This window comes from Chamaea fasciata, unplaced genomic scaffold (genome assembly GCF_029207755.1).
Source record: "Chamaea fasciata isolate MVZ Bird 193981 ecotype frontalis unplaced genomic scaffold, bChaFas1.0.hap1 SCAF_3, whole genome shotgun sequence".
Lineage (NCBI taxonomy): Eukaryota > Metazoa > Chordata > Aves > Passeriformes > Sylviidae > Chamaea > Chamaea fasciata.
In genome coordinates, this window is record NW_027094088.1 from 609,243 (window position 1) to 627,070 (window position 17,828).

Sequence of the window (17,828 nt, forward strand, 5' to 3'; positions counted from 1 at the left end):
CTTCTGCAGACCAGTCCCTGCCTGCTCAGTGGGGAGGGACACCACACCTGCACCCTGTGGGCCAAGACCCGTGAAGGTGAGGCCAGTGACACCGGGTCCATGCACCCTCCAACACCAGCGAGGACACCATGCCATCTGCCTCCCCTGTCCCCCGACAGCAGCCTGGGACAAGGGTTGGCACCAGCCAGCAGGGCCCCGGGAAGGGCTCTGGGCCCCACTCTCTGCAGATGCACCTGCCAGGCCAGCCCTGTAGCCAGCCAGGGTCCCAGCTGGGCTGGACCCAGGCAGGTTGCCCAGTGCTGCAGCCAGCCAGATTGCTCTGAGCAGGGGGCAGGTGCTGAGCAGGGCCCACCACCCCTGTACCACCATTGCCAGCCCCACTGCCAGCCTTGCACTGCTGTGCTGGCCCTGCCCTCCACAGCACAGCCTCAGCAGCGTTTCCAGTCCCCCTGCAGCCCTGCTGCTGAGGCTGTCCTCTTCATCTCCCCATCCCTTCCCAACAAGCCCTACCCCATGGTGCTGCCAGCTGGAGGTGTGGGATGAGGGCACCTGAGTTTTTTTTTTTACAAGATTCTATTTTTTTTAAATTTATTGTATGGTTACTTTTCGGGATTAATTTTAATAAATTAATGCTGTTACCATTATGGTAGGGTATGAGTGTCTGTGTTCCCCCATGTCTGAAGACATGACTCAGCACAGCTGGGAGAGAACAAATTTGGGCAAGGGTGCAGCTACTACCACCACTCCAGAAAAAAAAACTGTCAGGGCTGCTTGAGCACAGAGCAGGGGCAAGGCCTGGCCACTCTCCCTCCTGAGCTCCCCAACAGACTTGAAGGTGGGACTGAGTGGAGGATGGCTCATTCATTTATATAAAACAAGTGTTTAGGAAGAGACAGACTGGATACGCCCTGAGTCCTCCCAGCCAAGTCCTTGTCTACCTGAATGTGGAAAAAGTCTGTCTCCTTTCAGCAGAGGCTACGCTTGCTGCTGTCTTGATCTCTACAGTCTGGAAGGCAACCTGTGGCTGGACCTGAGAAGTGGGGAGCGTTGTGGACTCGGCAGAGATGTACTCCAGGACATGAGGCCTCCCCTCCTGGCGCCGGAGGTAGCCCTGGTTCAGCAGGTGCAGGACGCAGGACAGCACGTCCACGCTGTGGCAGCAGAAGCTCAGGAACTGCACCCCTGGCCCCAGCTGGCCCTTCTGACAGGCGTCGATCACCTGCGGCAGCAAGGGAGCCCCGCTGCAGCCGCTGCAGCCCCCGGGCGGCCCCCGAGCCCCCCTGCAGCAGCAGCCCCTACCCTGAACACCAGGCTGTCCACGTGCAGCTGCTTCTCCGCCTTGAGGATGCGCGTGATGAGGCAGCACAGCACGTTCCTCTTCCTCTCCAGGGCGCTCACCTCGGCCCTCTCCGTGCGCAGGTACCTCTGCTGGGGCAGCAGCCTCAGCCGGCGCCCCGAGCCCTGGGCCAGCCCCGCCTGGTTCAGCCGCAGTGCACCTGGAGCCAGCGGCACCCCGGGCTCAGCCAGGCCTGGAGCGGGGCCTGCAGGAGCCCCAGGACACACGTGGGGCCGGGGGAGCCCAGCTGGGCCTCCTGCGGCTGCGGGCGGCTGCCCACCGCAGCCTGGCCCCACGCGTGGCCCCAAGGCCCGGCCACGCACGGGCCCTGGGCCCCAGAGACATAGACAGACCCCAGGGCCACAGAGACAGACCCCAGGGCCACAGAGACAGACCCCAGGGCCACAGAGACAGACCCCAGGGCCAGCCACCCACACTGACCTGCTCCCCCTGCATGGCCCCTCCCCAGCCCACACATCACCCCAGCCCCACACTCACCCCCAGCAGCGCAGCTCCCCAGCAGGACGCCCCGGCCGTGGGTCAGCGGGCTCAGGGCGTGGTGCACCAGGTCAGCAGGCAGCCCCGTGGCCTGCAGCAGGGCCTCCACAGCCACCTCCTGCAGCACGGGGCGGGAGGGCACGGCCAAGGCTCGCAGTGGGCTCCGTGCCCCAAACTCCGCCGGGGACCCCGCCGACAGGGCAGGGGGGACGCAGCCCCACCCCAGCCCCCAGCGCCCCCCGGCCCCAGCGTGGCCCCGGCCCTACCTGGGCGCTGTTGAAGCGCAGCAGGATGTACATCTGCAGCGTGGACACGTGCAGGATGCAGTCTCCAAACTGCAGCTCAGCGTGGCCCAGCCACGTCCACTGCAGCCGCCGGGGCTTGGTGCACTCCCAGCCCAGCTGGCTCTGGCCTGCCAGGGACAGCGGCGCTGCCAGGGACAGCGGCAGGGACGGGGACCAGCCCCGCCAGGCGCTCCCAGCCCACCGGCACCGGGGGCCGAGCTGCCCCGAAGGGCCTGGGCTCAGCCCCAGCACTCACTCTGCCGGCAGAAGTCGGCAAACTCCTCCAGGGTGGAGCTCAGCACGGCCGGGAAAAACCTGGCGGGGTTGTCCATGTGACAGAGCGGGGACACGGGCCAGCAGCGCGGGGACAGGGCCAGCATCTTCACCTCTGCCGCGTCTGGGGCCGCTCCCAGCTCCTGGGCACGGGGCAGCCCGAGTCAGGCCCGGGATCCCCGCGGGGAAAGCCGCGGCTCTGCCCTCCCCGCGCCCCCATCCCTCTCACCTGGGCCGGGCCCGGGCCCGGCTCCAGCAGCCGCCTGTCCTGCTCCTGCAGCTGGAAGAGGCGGAACTGCCGCTGCAGCTCCTCCGACTCGGCCAGGTTGCTCAGCATCTCCTGGGGAAAGCGGCTGGGGAAGCACAGCCCCATCTGCTCCACGATGCCTCCTTCCAGCCACGATGGCCCTTGTGTCAGCAGCCGGTCCCCCAGGTAGAGCCTGCGCAGCCACCAGCTTCAGCCAGGGCTGGGCCGGCCCCGTGGCCACCAGCCACGGCCAGGAGAGCCACAGCCCCGCGCCCGGCCGCGCCCCACGGCCCCCGGGCCTGGCAGGACACAGGACACACGTGTGTCCTCCTGTGCCAGCGGGGAATGGGGCTGCACACAGTGACAGCACACACGTGTGTCCCGTGTCCCCAGCCAGGAATGGCACTGCACACACTGACAGCACACACGTGTGTCCCGTGTCCCCAGCCGGGAATGGCGCTGCACACACTGACAGCACACACGTGTGTCCCGTGTCCCCAGCCAGGAATGGCACTGCACACACTGACAGCACACACGTGTGTCCCGTGTCCCCAGCAGGGAATGGCCCTGCACACACTGACAGCACACACGTGTGTCCCGTGTCCCCAGCCGGGAATGGCGCTGCACACACTGGCAGCACCCACGGGCCCCCCACAGCCCAGGAAAAGCAAAGCAGGAGCAGCACTGCCACACCGGGCCAGGCTGCACCGGGGCCCTGCACCTGGGGAGACACGGCAGCCTCACCTGTAGAAGTGTTCAAAGGTGTGGGCAAGCTCCAGGCCACTGAAGACGACAAAGGGCTCCAGGAACTGCTGCAGCCGCTCCAGAGGCTCCGTGCTGCCCGCAGCCCTGCGGAGCTCCTGGATCTGCACGTCCAGGTAGCGGGCAAACTGCTCACTCACCTGCAGGGACGGGGCTGGCTGACCACAGGACGCCGGCACGAGCCCCACACACCTGAGCTGGCCGCCACCTGTGGCTCAGGGGGAACGGGCAGCCCACCCCGAGCCCGCCCCGGGGCCGTGGGCCGCTCCCCGACTCACGTGCAGGGCGGTGAGGAAGGGGAGCCGCAGCAGAGCCCCCGCAAAGCCCTGGCCCAGGGCCAGCACAAAGGCGGCCTGCTGCCCAAAGAGCTCCTCCGTGGCCCCGCGCAGGCGCTGGTACAGCCGGCAGTAGCGCTGAGCGAGGTCCGGGGCCTGCCCCGCCGCCTGCAGGAACCGCTGCACCTGCGGGGGCAGCGCCGGGGCTGAGCGGGAGCGGGGTGTGCCCCGGGAGCAGCGCTGCCCAGACTGCACAGCCCGGACTGCCCAGCCCTGCCCAGGCTCCCAGGGCACTGCCAGACCCCACTCCCTGCTCCAACCACCCAGGGCAGGTCCCACAGCCCTCCCCGCTGGCCCTCCAAGCTCTACCTGCTGCTGCACCACGCCACGCCAGCACCGCGACATTCCCCACAGGCCTCTCGACGTCTCCCCCGTTGCAGGCCTGGCCAGCGCCTCCTGGCTCTCGCCCTCCTTCCCACCTGCCGAGGGTCGGCCTCAGCGGGGCTCCACGGGCGGCCCCCACACGCCCCCCCGCCGCAGCAGGGCTGAGGGCACGCCGGGGAGGCGCGGCCACGCTGGGGCACACGAGCCTTCCCCGCTCGGGCGCCTCCGTGCCCCGGACGCTCCCCGGAGGAGCCCCGGGGCCCCCGCCCGGCCCCGCAGCAGCGCCCACCCGGCCCCGCGCAGGGCACGGCCCAGGCTCACCAGCTGCCCGCGGCCGCTCGGGCTCGGCGCCGCCGGGCTCCACGTGCACCAGGAGCCGCGTCAGGCGCCGCACGCAGGAGCCGAAGGCGGCCCCGCGGGCCCCGGCGCGGCGGGGCAGCTCCGCGCTCTCCAGGTACTCGCCCAGCAGCCAGCCCAGGGCGCTGACTCCAGCGGCGTCTGCGGGGCCAACCACGCTCAGAGCCGGGCGCCTCTGCCTCTGCCTGGGGCGCGGCGCGGGAGGCTCCCCGAGGGCGCGGGGTACCTGGGCTGGTGATGCTCCGCACCAGGGGGGTCACCAGGGCCTCCCAGAACGTCCTGCCCAGGGCCCGGGCCGCCTCGTCGTCGGGAAGGAAGCGGTCGGCAAAGCCCTGCTCGTGCCGCAGCGCCCGGTTCAGTCTGCAACGGCCACGGGGCAGCACGCCGTGCCAGGGGCTGCCCGGCCCCAGGGGAAAGCACGGCGGGGCCGGCTCCCCGCTCTGCCCCCGGCCGAGGCACCGGGGCTCGCTGGCCCCGGCGGCCCCCGGCGGCCCCCGGCGGCCCCCAGCGGCCCCCGGCAGCCAGGGAGGGCCCCTCGCCGTCCCTGGGACCTGCCCCTGCCAGGCGGGGGCCGCGCAGGGCCTGCGGCCACGACCCACCTGCCAAAGAGCTGCAGCAGCTGCCCCCGGTCCCGGCGGATCTCCTGGCTCCAGGCGTGCGCCCGGGCGCTGCAGGACAGGAACGTCCGCCGGCACAGCTGCTCCTTGAAGACGGGCCACAGAGTGGGCTTGGGACCCAGCACCTCGATGCCACGCACACGAGTGTCAATGCCACCCTGCGGAGAGCAGCAGCACCCTCAGCTCCCGGGCCGCGGCCGCCCCCGCCCGCCCCAGCCCTGCTCCCCTCCCACCTGCTGGCACCGCTTCACCCGGATCTGGACGACGGGCCAGAAGCGGCTCATGTTCTCCAGCAGGATCACTCGGCTGTCCGAGGGCAGGACGGTCACCTGCAGGGAGGCGCCGAGCCCTCGGCATCGCGGGCAGCCTGCAAAAGGCTCCCGCCCTTCCCACCTCCCCCGGGCACCTCCCGGGGCTCCCACCGGGGCCGCCCCTCCGCGGGCACGGCGAGCAGCGGCGCCGCCGCTCCCCGCGGGACTCACCGCGTTCAGCTCCGTCCTGATGGCGGCGGCGCTGTCCCCGCCCAGCACCACCACCCGCGACGGCATGTAGCTGGAGTCCTCGCCGGCCACCAGCATGCTCAGCTCCCTGCGGCGCAGCACAGCACAGCACACGGGCGGCTGCCCGGCCGCCCCCAGAGCCCCCGCGGGCCCTGCCGCCCGTGTCCCCCCGTCCCCGGGACGGGGCCACCGTGGCGGGGCTGGCGCTGACCCCCCGGCCTCTCGCCCCGCGGGCCCAGCCCCACCTGATCACCACCCCGCACTGCATGTGCACGGTGATGAAGTGGGAGCCCGTGCTGCCGTTGGACTCCCAGTAGGTCTTGGGGTTCCTGTCCGTCAGCCTGCCGGCCTGGTGGGAGTTGGAAGAGACCTGCACCTTCTCCCAGCACTTGTCCTCCTTCACCTCCATGCCGGAGCCTGCGAGCAGAGCACGTGCAGCTTCCAGCCGCCCAGCCCGGGGCCAGCTCCCCCTGCCTGCACCCACCTCGGCACAGGTTGTGCAGGAAGACATCAAAGAAGGGGATGCCGATGGGCTGCTGGCTCCGGCGGTGCTCCTCAATCTGCCCCAGCACCAGCTGCGGGACGGGGCAAGGCTCTCACCTCGAGGGCTCCAACCCTCACCCCGCAGGGCCGTGCCCGGCGGAGAGCACAGGGCCGTCCCTCGGGGCCAGGACAGCCCGAGGCCCCAGCCCCAAAGCCCCGGCCCACCTGCATGCAGCCAGCCAAGATGCCGCCGGCCAGCTCCTTGTACAGCCGGGCGTACTTGTCACACTCGGCCACCAGGTCAAGCAGGGCCGGCGCCAGCGGCGGCACCGAGCTGTGCCTCTCCAGGGCTTTGGACACGGCCTCCCGGGCGCCCACGCGGCACATCACCACCACGCAGTCCTTGCTGGCGCTGCCCAGGCGGTGCAGGAAGCCGACGACCTCCTGCAGCACCTGCCGGGACGCGGCCCTGGGCACGCGGGGCACCGCCGCCGGCTCCCCGGGCCCCAGCAGCCCCGGGCTCCGCCGCCCTCATGCCAACCCCAGCGGCACCACCGGAGCCCGGCCAGGCACAGGCAGCCCGGCACACCAGCACGCGAGGCCGGGCTGCCACCAGCGCAGCCCCGCTTGCCCAGACCAGGCCTGGCCGAGGCACAGCCGGCACAGCCGGCCCGGCCTGCTGCGCTCCTGCGCCCCTCACCTCCCAGCTGCTGCTGTGGCTGCTCAGCAAGGACACGCAGGGCTCCACACACTCGTGCCAGGGCAGCACATCCTCCTGATAACTGTCCAGGAACTTGTTCAGGATCCTGGGTGACCGAGGGGCCCGCTCAGGCCGGGGCACGGGGACAGCAGCGCTACAGGCAGCCCCGCTTCCCTGCCCCACCTGGAAGGCACCTGCCAGGGACTGCCAGCCAAGGCTCCCCTGGCACCTTGCACGCCCCACCAGACCCAGGCACGTCCTCTGCTGCCCCCGCACGTCCCCACAGCGGCCAGGCACAGCTGCCGTGTCCCCACTCGGCCCTGCGCCCCAGCACGCTCCAACCAGCACCTGCCCGCGTGCCGGGGTGAGCCTGCCCCCAGTGAAGAGCACCCCACCAGGGCCCGCAGACAGGCACTGGGCGTCCCCGACGTGACCAGCAGCTCTCCCACACCTGCTGAGGGGCGCCCAGAGCCCCCAGGCCCCCGCACCCACCTGAGGACGCTCAGGCTCACGGCCTTCTCCGTCCCCAGCAGCTCCAAGCTGCGCAGCAACAGCTGGAAGCAGCCGTGGTCCTGCAGCAGCTGGGCCACCTGGCCAGAGGGAACAGGGCCTCGGCCGCAGAGCTGCCTCTCCAGGGCCACCACCACCTCCTTGGACAAGGCACCGTCGTCCAGGACACCCAGCAGCATCCGCACGCCCTGCGGGTCCAACGGGACCTCTGCGCCCGCCGGGACGGGGACACGTGAGCGCAGCCCGGCAGCCGCAGGAGCTGCTGCAGCCCCTCGGGGCTCGGCCCTGCCAGCCCTGCCCGAGGCTCCCGCGGCGCCCCCGGGCCAGGGGGGCGGCACGGCCGGTACCTGCGGCCTCCGGGCCCGGGGGCAGCCGCTGCTCCGCCAGGCGATTGATGGCGCCGAGGGCCAGCGCCGCCCGCGGCCGCCCGCCGCTCTGCCGCTCCGTCCAGCAGCTCTGCAGCACCGCCGGGAGACCGCAGCTCGCCAGCTGCTCCGCCAGGCCCCGGTGCCCGTCCAGCAGCACGTTCACCACCAGCAGCCCGTTCCGCACCCCCGCGGAGCCCCTGCAGGGACGCGGCCGTGCCACTCTCCTGCCCCGGGCACACACGGGCCGCCCGCCCGCCCTTCCCCTGCAGATTCCCCCCGGGCCCGGCCGCCCGCCACGCTCTGCCCTACCCCGGGACCCTCTGCATGGTGCTCAGGGCAGCGGGGATGCAGCCCAGCAGGCCGGCAGAGCCATCGCCGGAGGCTGAGCCGATGCTGGCAAAGATCTCCCGCATCATCTGCGCGTCGCCGTGGGTCCAGGGCGAGCCCTTCCCCGCGGCGCCTCCCGCCTCTCCGTCCGCAGCTCCCACCAGCACCTTCAGCGCCTGCGGGCCGAGAGCAGCCGGGCCAGCGGCCCCTCAGCACGGCCGGGCAGCCCGCGGCCCCCGCCCGGCCCGGCCCGGCCCGGCCCGGCAGCCCCGGCACTCACCGCCAGCCCGGCGTGCTGCACCAGCGCGGAGCGGCCGTGCAGCCGCATGCAGCCCAGCACGGCCCGCACGCCGCCCTCCGTGGCGAAGGGCAGGCGGCACCGGCCGCGGGACAGCAGCGCGGCCACCAGCCGCAGCGTCACCGCCGCCAGCGCCTTCTCCGCCGCCTCCGCGCTCAGCAGCTCCACGGCCACCCGCGCCAGCCTCTCCCTGCGGGGACCGGACACCTCCGCCGGAGCCTCCGCCGCCGCGGCCACCCGGCGCCCCGGGCCCCGCCGGCCGCCTCCCCCCCGCCCTCCCCGCCAACGGGGACAAAGGGACACAAACCCGCCTCTCCTCCGGCACCTCCCGCCCCTCCAGCCCGGCGCCGTCCCCACGCTGCCCACCGGGCCCTCCCCAGGCCGCCCGAGGGGTGAGCGGCACCCGCGACTCACCCGGCGCTGCCGGCGCCCAGCCCGCCCTGGGCTGCGCCCACTCGCTGCGCCCACTTGGGCTCGTCCTCCTCCTCCTCCAGGATCTTCAGGATGTGCCGGAGCCCCGCCAAGCGCGGCCCCAGCGCCGAGCTGCTGCTCTGGATCACGTCCAGCGCGGCCGCAGCCCCGGCCGGCGAGCCGCCCTCGCTCGGGCCCTCGGAGCCGCCCAGCGCTGGCCGGAGGGGCGGAGGCGTCAGGGCGGCGCCGGCACCTGCGGCACCGCCCGGGGCCACAGGGCACGGAGCTGCGGCCACAGGCATCCCACCGCGGCCAGCCCCGGCTGCGCGGCCCCAGCCCTGCCCGGAGCCCTCCCCCGGGCCCCGGCCTGGGCCGCGGCATTACCCTGGCTCTGCTCCTCCGACGCCTCCGGCAGGAACAGCCCTTCCCTCTCCAAGAGCTCGCTGAACAGCTGCGAATCCGCCTCCGCTTCCACCCTGCGGCCTCGCGGCGGCCCGGGGGCTGCACCGAGCTCTCCCTCCGCCGCCCCGGCCATCGCGCCCTCGGGGCCGCTGTCACCCTCTGGGGACACCGCCGCGCCCCCTCCACCGTCCCGCCGCGGCGCCCGGCCGGGGAAGTGTCGGCCGTAGACACGGGAGCCGCGCAGGTCCCGCAGGTCCCTGCCCTGGCACCGCTTCTCCAGCACCTGCAGCACCTCCTGGGCCAGCTCCGCAGGTACCGACAGCTGCACCAGCGCCTCTTCGTCCACCTCCGACACCGCCGCGACGGGGCCCGGTTAGTGCGGGCTCGCCGCGCGCCCCGCGGCCCCGGTGGCGGCCACCGGCACACGGGACACAAAGGCCGCCCCGCCAGAGGTGCCCGGGGCCACTCCCCGCCGCCAGCCTCCCCTGGCTGCGCCCAGCCCGGCTCCCACCTCCCACACCTCCCAGCCGAGCTCACCACCCGAGCGCAGCTGGCACCACGACCCCAGGGCCGTGCCTCGCCTGCCCAAACCTGGCTGCACACTCACTGCCAGCCAGGGGACGCTGCCTTTGCTCTCATCTGCCCTCCCTGCTCTGCTGGGCCAAGCTCCCCGCGCTTCCATCGTCCCCACCCACCCTCCTCCCATTGCTGCCGCCGCACTCGGGCTGTCCCTGCACAGCTCGCGCTGCCCATCTCCTCGGGCTCTGGTCCCTTCCCCGGTGTCCCCTCTGCTCCTCCCTCCCATCTCCCTGCTGCAGGCACCGGCCCCTACCTGCTCTCCCAGGTGCTGCTGGATGAGACAGGTGATCTCTTCCTGCTCCTGCGCTTGCAGCTTCCTCACGAAGAAGAGCAGCTCCCACCACTCGGCGCGGCTCAGCGCCTCGGCAGCCTCGGGCAGGCGCTGCCCCAGGTAAGGCAGGGAGTACAGCCCCCCCGGGGGCCTGCACAGGAACGGCTGCGGAGCTGCAGGGAGCGGAGCAAGGCACTGTCAGCCCTGCCGAATCCCCCAGCCGCTGCTGCACACTCCTCATTCCCCAAGGAAAGAACTCATGCTGGGCAGAAGAGGTCCCCACTGTACCATAACTTGCCGGGAAGAAGGAAGGCGACAGGACGGCAGTGGGAAAGTTGGAACATGCTTGAAGGAGACCGATGGGCTGCTCACCTGCTCTCAGTCTGTGCTTTCGTGTCAGGGTGTTCACCTTCTGCTGGCCCTCAAGCTCCTTTTGCTCTGAAGGGCCAATGATCTCGACCATGTGCCAGTGAACCCAGTAGGTACAGCCCAGAGCTTGCCAGTACACCTGAGGAGGAGAGCCCAAAACACCCAGCTGGGGGAAGGCAGGCCCCTGGACAGCGCCTGCTCCCCTGCAGGGAAACCTGCACCAGGGGCGCACCGCAGCAATACCTGCACCGGGGGCACACTGCAGCAATACCTGCACCGGGGGCATGCCGTCGTTGCTGCGGCGGAAGTCACCCTCGTCGCCGGCGCTGACCTGCTCGTAGTCCTCCAGCATGCGCACCCTCATGCCGCGCACCAGCGTGGCCTGCACGTACTCCACGTAGCTGCTGCGGCTGGGGAAGGCCGAGCGCGTCTTGAAGACCACGGGCTCCTTTGCTGGGGGCGCGGGGGCTGCCTGGGCAGCGGCGCTGGCCGGGGCCCTGTGCTGGAAGATGGAGCGCGCGGGGCGAGGCCGCGGCTCCCGCTGGGGCAGCGCCTCTGCCCCGTGCCGCTGGCTCCAGCCCATCACGTGCACCAGCTCCGAGAGGAGCTTTGCCATGGCCATGCTGAGCTCAAACTGCTGCTTCACACGGCTGCTCTCCTCAGGGACAGGGCTGGCCACGGCACAGCCCTGCTGCTCCTCTCCCTGCTCCACGTCGCTGCTCAGCTGCTCCAGGAGAGAAGTCACGCACAGGTAGCGCTTCACCAGGACCAGCAGCTGCTTCCCAGGGATCTGCAGCAAGCGCAGCCTCACACTCAGCCTGCACAGCACCTGCAGCCCCAGCTCCTGAGCCGGCTCTGCCAAGAGCCAGCCCTGCTCACCTGCCCACCCTCAGCTCCCCTCCTGTCCCAGACAGGGCTGCCAGCCCTGGCCCCACTGCCAGCCCTGGTCCCACTGCCATCCCTGGCCCCACTGCCAGCCCTGGCCCCACTGCCATCCCTCCTGGCCCCACGGCCATCCCTCCTGGCCCCACTGCCATCCCTCCTGGCCCCACTGCCATCCCTCCTGGCCCCATTGCCATCCCTCCTGGCCCCATTGCCATCCCTCCTGGCCCCACTGCCATCCCTCCTGGCCCCATTGCCATCCCTCCTGGCCCCCACTGCCATCCCTCCTGGCCCCACTGCCATCCCTGGCCCCCACTGCCATCCCTCCTGGCCCCACTGCCATCCCTCCTGGCCCCACTGTCATCCCTCCTGGCCCCCACTGCCATCCCTCCTGGCCCCACTGCCATCCCTCCTGGCCCCCACTGCCATCCCTCCTGGCCCCCACTGCCATCCCTCCTGGCCCCCACTGCCATCCCTCCTGGCCCCACTGCCATCCCTCCTGGCCCCCACTGCCATCCCTGGCCCCCACTGCCATCCCTCCTGGCCCCACTGCCAGCCCTGGTCCCACTGCCATCCCTCCTGGCCCCACTGCCATCCCTCCTGGCCCCACTGCCATCCCTCCTGGCCCCACTGCCAGCTCTCCTGGCCCCACTGCCATCCCTCCTGGCCCCTGCTGGCCCACAGGGCTCCTGTGGCAGGTCTGTCCCCACCTGTGGGAGGTGAATCCCCTCGAAGGACATGCAGGGCTCTGCAGGGGATGTGATCTCAGCAAACAGCTCCAGCAAGGTGCAGCGGCTGTCAAAGTCCATGTGCTGCTCAATGCCATCCTGCTGGCTCAGGGACAGCAGGACATAGGCCCGGCTCCCTGCAGCAACAGCAGCACAAAAACTCTTCAGGCCCCGGGAAGAAAACCCTCACCCCACGCTCCCTGCCAGACACAGAGCTGCAGGGAAGGAACACTTTGCTGCTCAGTGTCACCTGGTCCACGTGCTGTCCCTTCCCCTGGAGCGGCAACATTCTGCTCCTTGGTGTGCTTTTTCTACCCCTACCTAAAGCTGCGAGACTCTCACAAAGCAGCAGCCCCAAATAACTGACCCCAGAACAGGGTCCCAGGGAAGAAAAGCAGTCAAGTTTTAACCTGAATCAGCCCCTCCTCTGCCCCACTTCAGAGCTGCATGAACTCAGGGACAGGACAGGGAAAGCCAGATCTCCTGTGGGGTACACAACCAGCAACCTTCCAGCGGCACCCAAGCCTCACTGGGCACTTCCAAGCCATGGCAGCACCTCTTAAATGAGAGAACTGGGCGAGGACCAGCCTCTACCCACCAGGGCCAAGCCCTTGGGCACTGGTCTTCTGTGCAAGGGTACATGGGAGGAGATTGTCTGTTCCTCCAAGTGTATCCAGCCAAGGACCTTTCCACTGCAAAAAGTCAAAGTAAGAAGGAAGCCAGAACCAAGAACATAAAATATCACAAATCTGACTGACAAATGCTAATGGATGCAGTGAGGAGGAACAAATCTGGTCAGTCATAACAATTAGTAAGGACATCTGGACAACAATTAGTAAGGACATCTGGCATGTAAGAATGATTATTTTTCAGTAAGATTATCTGATTAATTGGAATTGGCAAGGAACACAAAAGGGGGTGCAGAGAAAGGGATACAAAAGGTGCCAGTCATGTTTAAACCACAGCTGGTCAGCGTGTTTGTCTGACAGCCCTGTACCTGATTGACAGTTTGTCCTACTTTCTTACTGAATCTTTACTAAGTCTCTCTACCCTGTGTGTGCTGCAAGGACCGAGGGGCAGCTGCTGGTGAGAGCTGCATGAGTGGCATTTGGTACCACGAACTGGAGCCCTACTGGGGGTGTGGGAGCCCTGTGGAGTCAGTGAGCGGAGTGAGTGACACTGGGAGGTGCCATCACTCTCCGGATCAAATGACGGACTGGAGCTTGGAATGCCAGTTATCAGGAAGACTGGTGTACAGCTGCATCAAATTACTCAGCTCTGAGCAGGGGTGTAGGAGGCCCTGGCCTCATGTGCCAGCTACGGGGGCAAGTGTAAGGGTCTTTCCAGTGCCAGCGCCTGGAGCTGGCGGGATCCTCGGGCATCAGCCACTGGGGAGAGAAGAGTGTGTGTTCTGAAGAACAGCTGCTGGAAGGGAGGCAAGTGAGGAGTTCAGCATCAGCAGCTGAAGCAGGACTGCAGTGCCTGGGGCCAGGGGGAAAGGGTGAGTGTCTGCATCTTTCCCAACTCTGCTGTGCGTGTAACTCATTAGCAAAACTTCATGCTGGAATAACAAGGAGGAGGTCCTGGGTCCAGACCAAGGTATGAGGGAGATGTTGGTGCTGGAAGTCCCAAGGGATGTGTGAATGTGGACTGTGGAACAAGAGTGCTACAGGTTAACTAGCGAGCATCAGGCTTGACAAACTGGTGAGCAGGGGGATCCCCGAGACTGGTAGAGGGGCTTGGATCCAGGCACAGGCACAGGACAGAGGGGCCACGCTGGTACTCAAGGGATCCATGAATGTGTGGGTACTTGTGAACCTGGAAAATGCTGTGTGTGCTGTCTCTGCCCGATGAAGAGCAGGAGGGGACATAGCTGGCTGTGCTTATGCGAGTGCCCTAAGTGTGTGCTGTCAGAGTCCTGTGTGTGCCTGTGCTCCAAGGTGGGCACTCAGCTTTGCTACTGGTTGAACCTGCAAATGGGAAAGTGGCAGCTGCATCTCTCAGCTTGAGAAACTCCAATTCCCCAGGCTGGGCTCCAGCAGTGGGGCAGGAGTTGCTAGAGGAGACAGCCACCCCGACCATTCCTGAACACTCCTAACAGTTAACCAGCATCCCAGCTCAGAAACCTGGCAGGAGAAAGAGTTTCTGACTCCCAAGAGCAGTCCAGACAACTGCAACCAAGGGAGTCTGGGAGGCCCGGACTGATTCCTCCCCTTTTGCCAAGAGACACGCTGCTCCCCGGGCTCACCCCGCTCCCCAAGGCCCGGCACCCCTCAGCTGCCCCAGCAGGACCCTCAGTGCCCAGCAGAACCCTCAGTGCCCAGCAGAACCCTCCGTGCCCAGCAGGACCCTCAGTGCCCAGCAGGACCCTCCGTGCCCAGCAGGACCCTCAGTGCCCAGCAGGACCCTCCGTGCCCAGCAGGACCCTCCGTGCCCAGCAGGAGCAGCCCCCACCTGCATCGTGCGTGCCCAGAGCGCGCAGCATCTGCCCGGCGCCGCGGCGGATCCGCGTGTCCCGGTGGCCCAGCAGCGCCAGCAGCAGCTCCAGGGCTCCCGTGTCCCTGAAGGCGCCCGCCAGGGAGCCGATGGCGGCGTAGGCGCCCAGCACCTGCAGCGTGCTCAGCACGGAGCCCCCGGCCGCGCCGCCCTCGGCCACCTGGCGCCGGGCCCGGCGCACCAGGCTCCCGACGTCGGCCTCCATCTCCCGCAGCGACGCCTCGTCCAGCGGGACGCCCGACGGGCCGGGCGCCTTCTCCTCCCGCCCGGGCCCCGGCGGCCTCCTCCGGGCCAGCAGCGCCGGGCAGCCGGCGCGGACCTCTTCCGCGGACATCCACAGGGAGACGCGCTCCGCCCGGGGCTCCGCGGGGCCGGCCCCGCCGCCTCCCGCCGCTCTCCCCTCCGAGCCGAGCACGCTCCAGCGCACCAGGTACTCCGGGCGGCCGTCGGGGCCCGGCCGCTGCCGCAGCAGCTCCTCGGGGCCGGCCTGCAGCCCGGGCCCCAGCTGCACCAGCAGGCTGCCGGCGGGCTGCTCGTTCACCATGGCACCGCGCCGGCCTGCGGGGACACGGGGGAGGCAGGAGCTGGGGAGAGGTGGCTGAGGCATGCTGTGGCTAGAGATCCGTGTTCCTGTGTGTCACGGTGCTGGTGATATGGCAATGCAACGATTAAAATGTGCTTTTGTACCGGCCGTACTCAAGGAGAGTGCTGTAAACCCCGAACACAGTAAGTATGAGATACAGCTCAGTTTCTCCTTGGAAAGCCGCATATATGTAGTTACAAGACAACAGGGCAAAACAGTGATTTCTGGAGTGTCAAACAGACTGTGGGCACGGTAGCAGTAAGGACAGCAGTGCCCGGGAAGGGCAGCTTTCCCCGGGAAGCTCAGCTACTACACCTGGCTGCGTGCGGACGGAGCCACGAGGCAGGCAGAGCCCGCACGCCGGATCGGGAGGCCAGTGCAAGTCTGCGCCGCACATCAGCCGGCCGGGACCGGGACACGGTGAGGGCCAGGCCTGTGCCCGGGGCACACATGCTAAAGTCAGGCGGCACGGCGCTGCCATCCCCGCGGAGAGCCTCGTGCGGGCCGGCCGCGCCAGCGGCAGCATCAGAGCTCCCTCCAGGCTCGGGCCGAGCGAGCGCCGGCCGGGCACCGAGCCCCGGACCCGGCCCGGTTCGGCTGCCGCATCCGTTCCCTGGCCTCCCCTAAGGGGCCCGGGCCCGTCCCGGGGCAGCTCCGCTCGGGGCCCAGCCCGCCGCCCTCCCTCCGCGCGGCGCCGCGCCGGGGCCGCCGCGTTACCTCCGGCACCGCTCCCGCGCCGCTCCGCCGCGGGCGCCTGCGCGGCCCCGCCCGACGGCGGCCGTGAGGGCCGGGCCTGGGCGGGCGGCACCGGCCGGGGCGGGCGGCGCTGCGGGACCGGGGACAGCGCTGCGGGCGGGATGAGGCGCCGGGAGCACGGTGCGCAACTTGGGGAGCCAGAGTGGGACAGGGAAGGACGCAGCAGCGGCCCGCGGCAGAAGCGGGGCCAGGGAGCGGTGAGGCGCTGAGGTGATCCCGAGCTTCCGGTCACCGTGGCTGGAAGCCACCTTCCCGTCCGCTTGCCTTCACTGCTGCACAAGCTGAGGGTGAGAGAAGAGCTCGGGTGTCCTACAGCTAGGTTTGACACGACTGTGCCCGCTGGCCGCCCCGAGTCACCCACCAACCTCAAACTCAAGGCAAGGCAGTCTGCAGCCCCAAACTCATCTCTCCCACCAATCCCACTGCTGCCCGGGACTGAGCACGGCAGAACCTGACCCCTGGGAAGGTGAGGAAAGGCCCTGTGCATAAAAGGCATCAGCAATGCGACAGCAGTGGCATGAAAAACGCTTTATTGGCCGCGGGGGTCACTCCACTGCTTTGACCCGTGGCAGGTTGACGTAGCTCTTCATGGGCGGCAGAGGTTTGATCTTGCGGCCGGCCCAGCCGCCCTTGCGGTGCCACAGGCCCGTGTGCGGGCGCTTGCCCAGCCAGCGGTTCCGGCCCGCCTTCCCGATCACCCGCTGGTTGTGGTCCACGTTGGACACGCGGCCCACCGTGGCCACACACGTCTCCAGCACCTAGGGGACAGAGAAGAACTGCAGCCCTCCTCGGGGACACACCTGTGCGCCCAGGCAGCCGAGCCAAGGACAGCACAGCTCCTTTACCTGCATGTGCCTTTTGGAGGGCAGCTGCACGATGGCTGTCCCATTCACTTTCCTCAGGAGCACCCCACAGGTACCTGCAGCAGGAAAGAGAGGAGGCAGCTGCCTTGAGCAGCAGGACAAAGAATCCCACCCTGTGGCAAGCACATCCCCATGGTGGTAATGCCCCAAGGCCTGTTGTACTAAATACAGCACTTCTTGCTGACAACAGGGCCTTGAGGAATCAACAGGGCAGAGCTGCCCCTGCTTTTCTGGAGGGATGTGCTGCACTCTAACATGAGGGGAAGCTGGCAACTCCCTGTCACTGGACACTCAGAGCAGTGCCCCCCCGCCCTCCTCTCCACCTGTGCCAAGCCCCTACAACCAGTGGGTTCCCTGTGTGGGGACACACCAGCTGCCCGGATGTACTGTGCTCCTTTCCCAGGGTGGCTCTCCAGGTTGCAGATCAGCGTGCCGACAGGCAGAGCCCCCAGTGGGTATGCGTCCCCTTCGCTGGCTGACACTGGAAGACAGAAGCCGACAAGTTGGGCAAGGAGCGGCCGACGAGCCCTTGGCAAGAGCGGCACAGCTGCCCCTGGCGTGCACCTGCTATCCTGCTAATGTGAGGCGAGTTCGTGATGCTGTCCCCCGGCCGCATGTTCTCGGTGGCGATGATCCAGCGCTTGCGGTTGCCGCCGGCCACCAGGGCGATGTCAGCCGACCTGCACGGAGAGCCCGCGGCGGGTGAGCAGGGGGCCCACGGCTGGAGCCACTGCCCGGGGCCGAGCCCGCACCCCGCACGCCGCACTCGCCTGCAAGGGTCGTATCGGACGCTGATGACCTTCTCGGTGAAGGGCTCCGGCGGGGCCCCCTCCTCGTAGCGCAGGCGCTGGAAGTCGATCATGCGGTAGCGCCGCTTGTGTCCCCCGCCGATCCCGCGCACGCGGATGCGGCCTGCGGGACACGGCAGCGGCTGCAGGCGGGGCTCCCCACCGGGCCCGGCCGGCCCCGGCAGCCCGCCCGCCCGCCCGCCCGCACACCTGTGTGATCGCGGCCGCCCGTCTTCTTCATGCCCACGGGCCGCACCGTGTACTTGACCCGGCACTTCCACAGCGGGTCGGCGGTACAGCGCGGCGCCGAGCCGCCCAGCCCGCGGCAGGCGGCGAGCAGCGGCCCCGGCGGGCCGGGCGGCAGCGGCGGGGCGCGGGCGCGGCGGGGGCCCGCCGACAGCAGCAGCGCCCCGAAGGCGCGGCACAGCCCCAGCGCCGCCATGGCCGCGGGACGCGCCGCCGGACGGGGCGGGGCCGGCGG

The 17,828-nt window shown here is 69.3% G+C and overlaps 2 protein-coding genes across 2 annotated transcripts; both read right to left on the bottom strand.

Moving 5' to 3' along the window:
• Positions 1-5: 5 nt before the first annotated feature.
• Positions 6-15,100, bottom strand: LOC136286257 (cullin-9-like). The gene is made up of 27 exons (XM_066177622.1): positions 14,316-15,100; positions 11,844-11,998; positions 10,523-11,041; positions 10,255-10,390; positions 9,865-10,055; positions 9,015-9,378; positions 8,634-8,844; positions 7,574-7,791; positions 7,209-7,434; positions 6,717-6,822; positions 6,242-6,469; positions 6,018-6,108; positions 5,779-5,950; positions 5,516-5,621; positions 5,267-5,362; positions 5,016-5,191; positions 4,643-4,776; positions 4,381-4,557; positions 4,045-4,154; positions 3,679-3,861; positions 3,383-3,540; positions 2,621-2,831; positions 2,375-2,534; positions 2,101-2,264; positions 1,835-1,952; positions 1,300-1,496; positions 6-1,219 (listed from the first exon to the last, which is right to left on the bottom strand). Exons 1-27 carry the CDS (start codon positions 14,962-14,964, stop codon positions 935-937), a joined length of 5,541 nt encoding a protein of 1,846 aa, XP_066033719.1. The 5' UTR covers positions 14,965-15,100; the 3' UTR covers positions 6-934.
• A 1,109-nt stretch (positions 15,101-16,209) lies between these two features.
• MRPL2 (mitochondrial ribosomal protein L2) lies at positions 16,210-17,793 on the bottom strand. The gene is made up of 6 exons (XM_066180341.1): positions 17,558-17,793; positions 17,330-17,471; positions 17,124-17,239; positions 16,930-17,040; positions 16,542-16,615; positions 16,210-16,454 (listed from the first exon to the last, which is right to left on the bottom strand). Exons 1-6 carry the CDS (start codon positions 17,787-17,789, stop codon positions 16,242-16,244), a joined length of 888 nt encoding a protein of 295 aa, XP_066036438.1. The 5' UTR covers positions 17,790-17,793; the 3' UTR covers positions 16,210-16,241.
• Between the last annotated feature and the right edge of the window lie 35 nt (positions 17,794-17,828).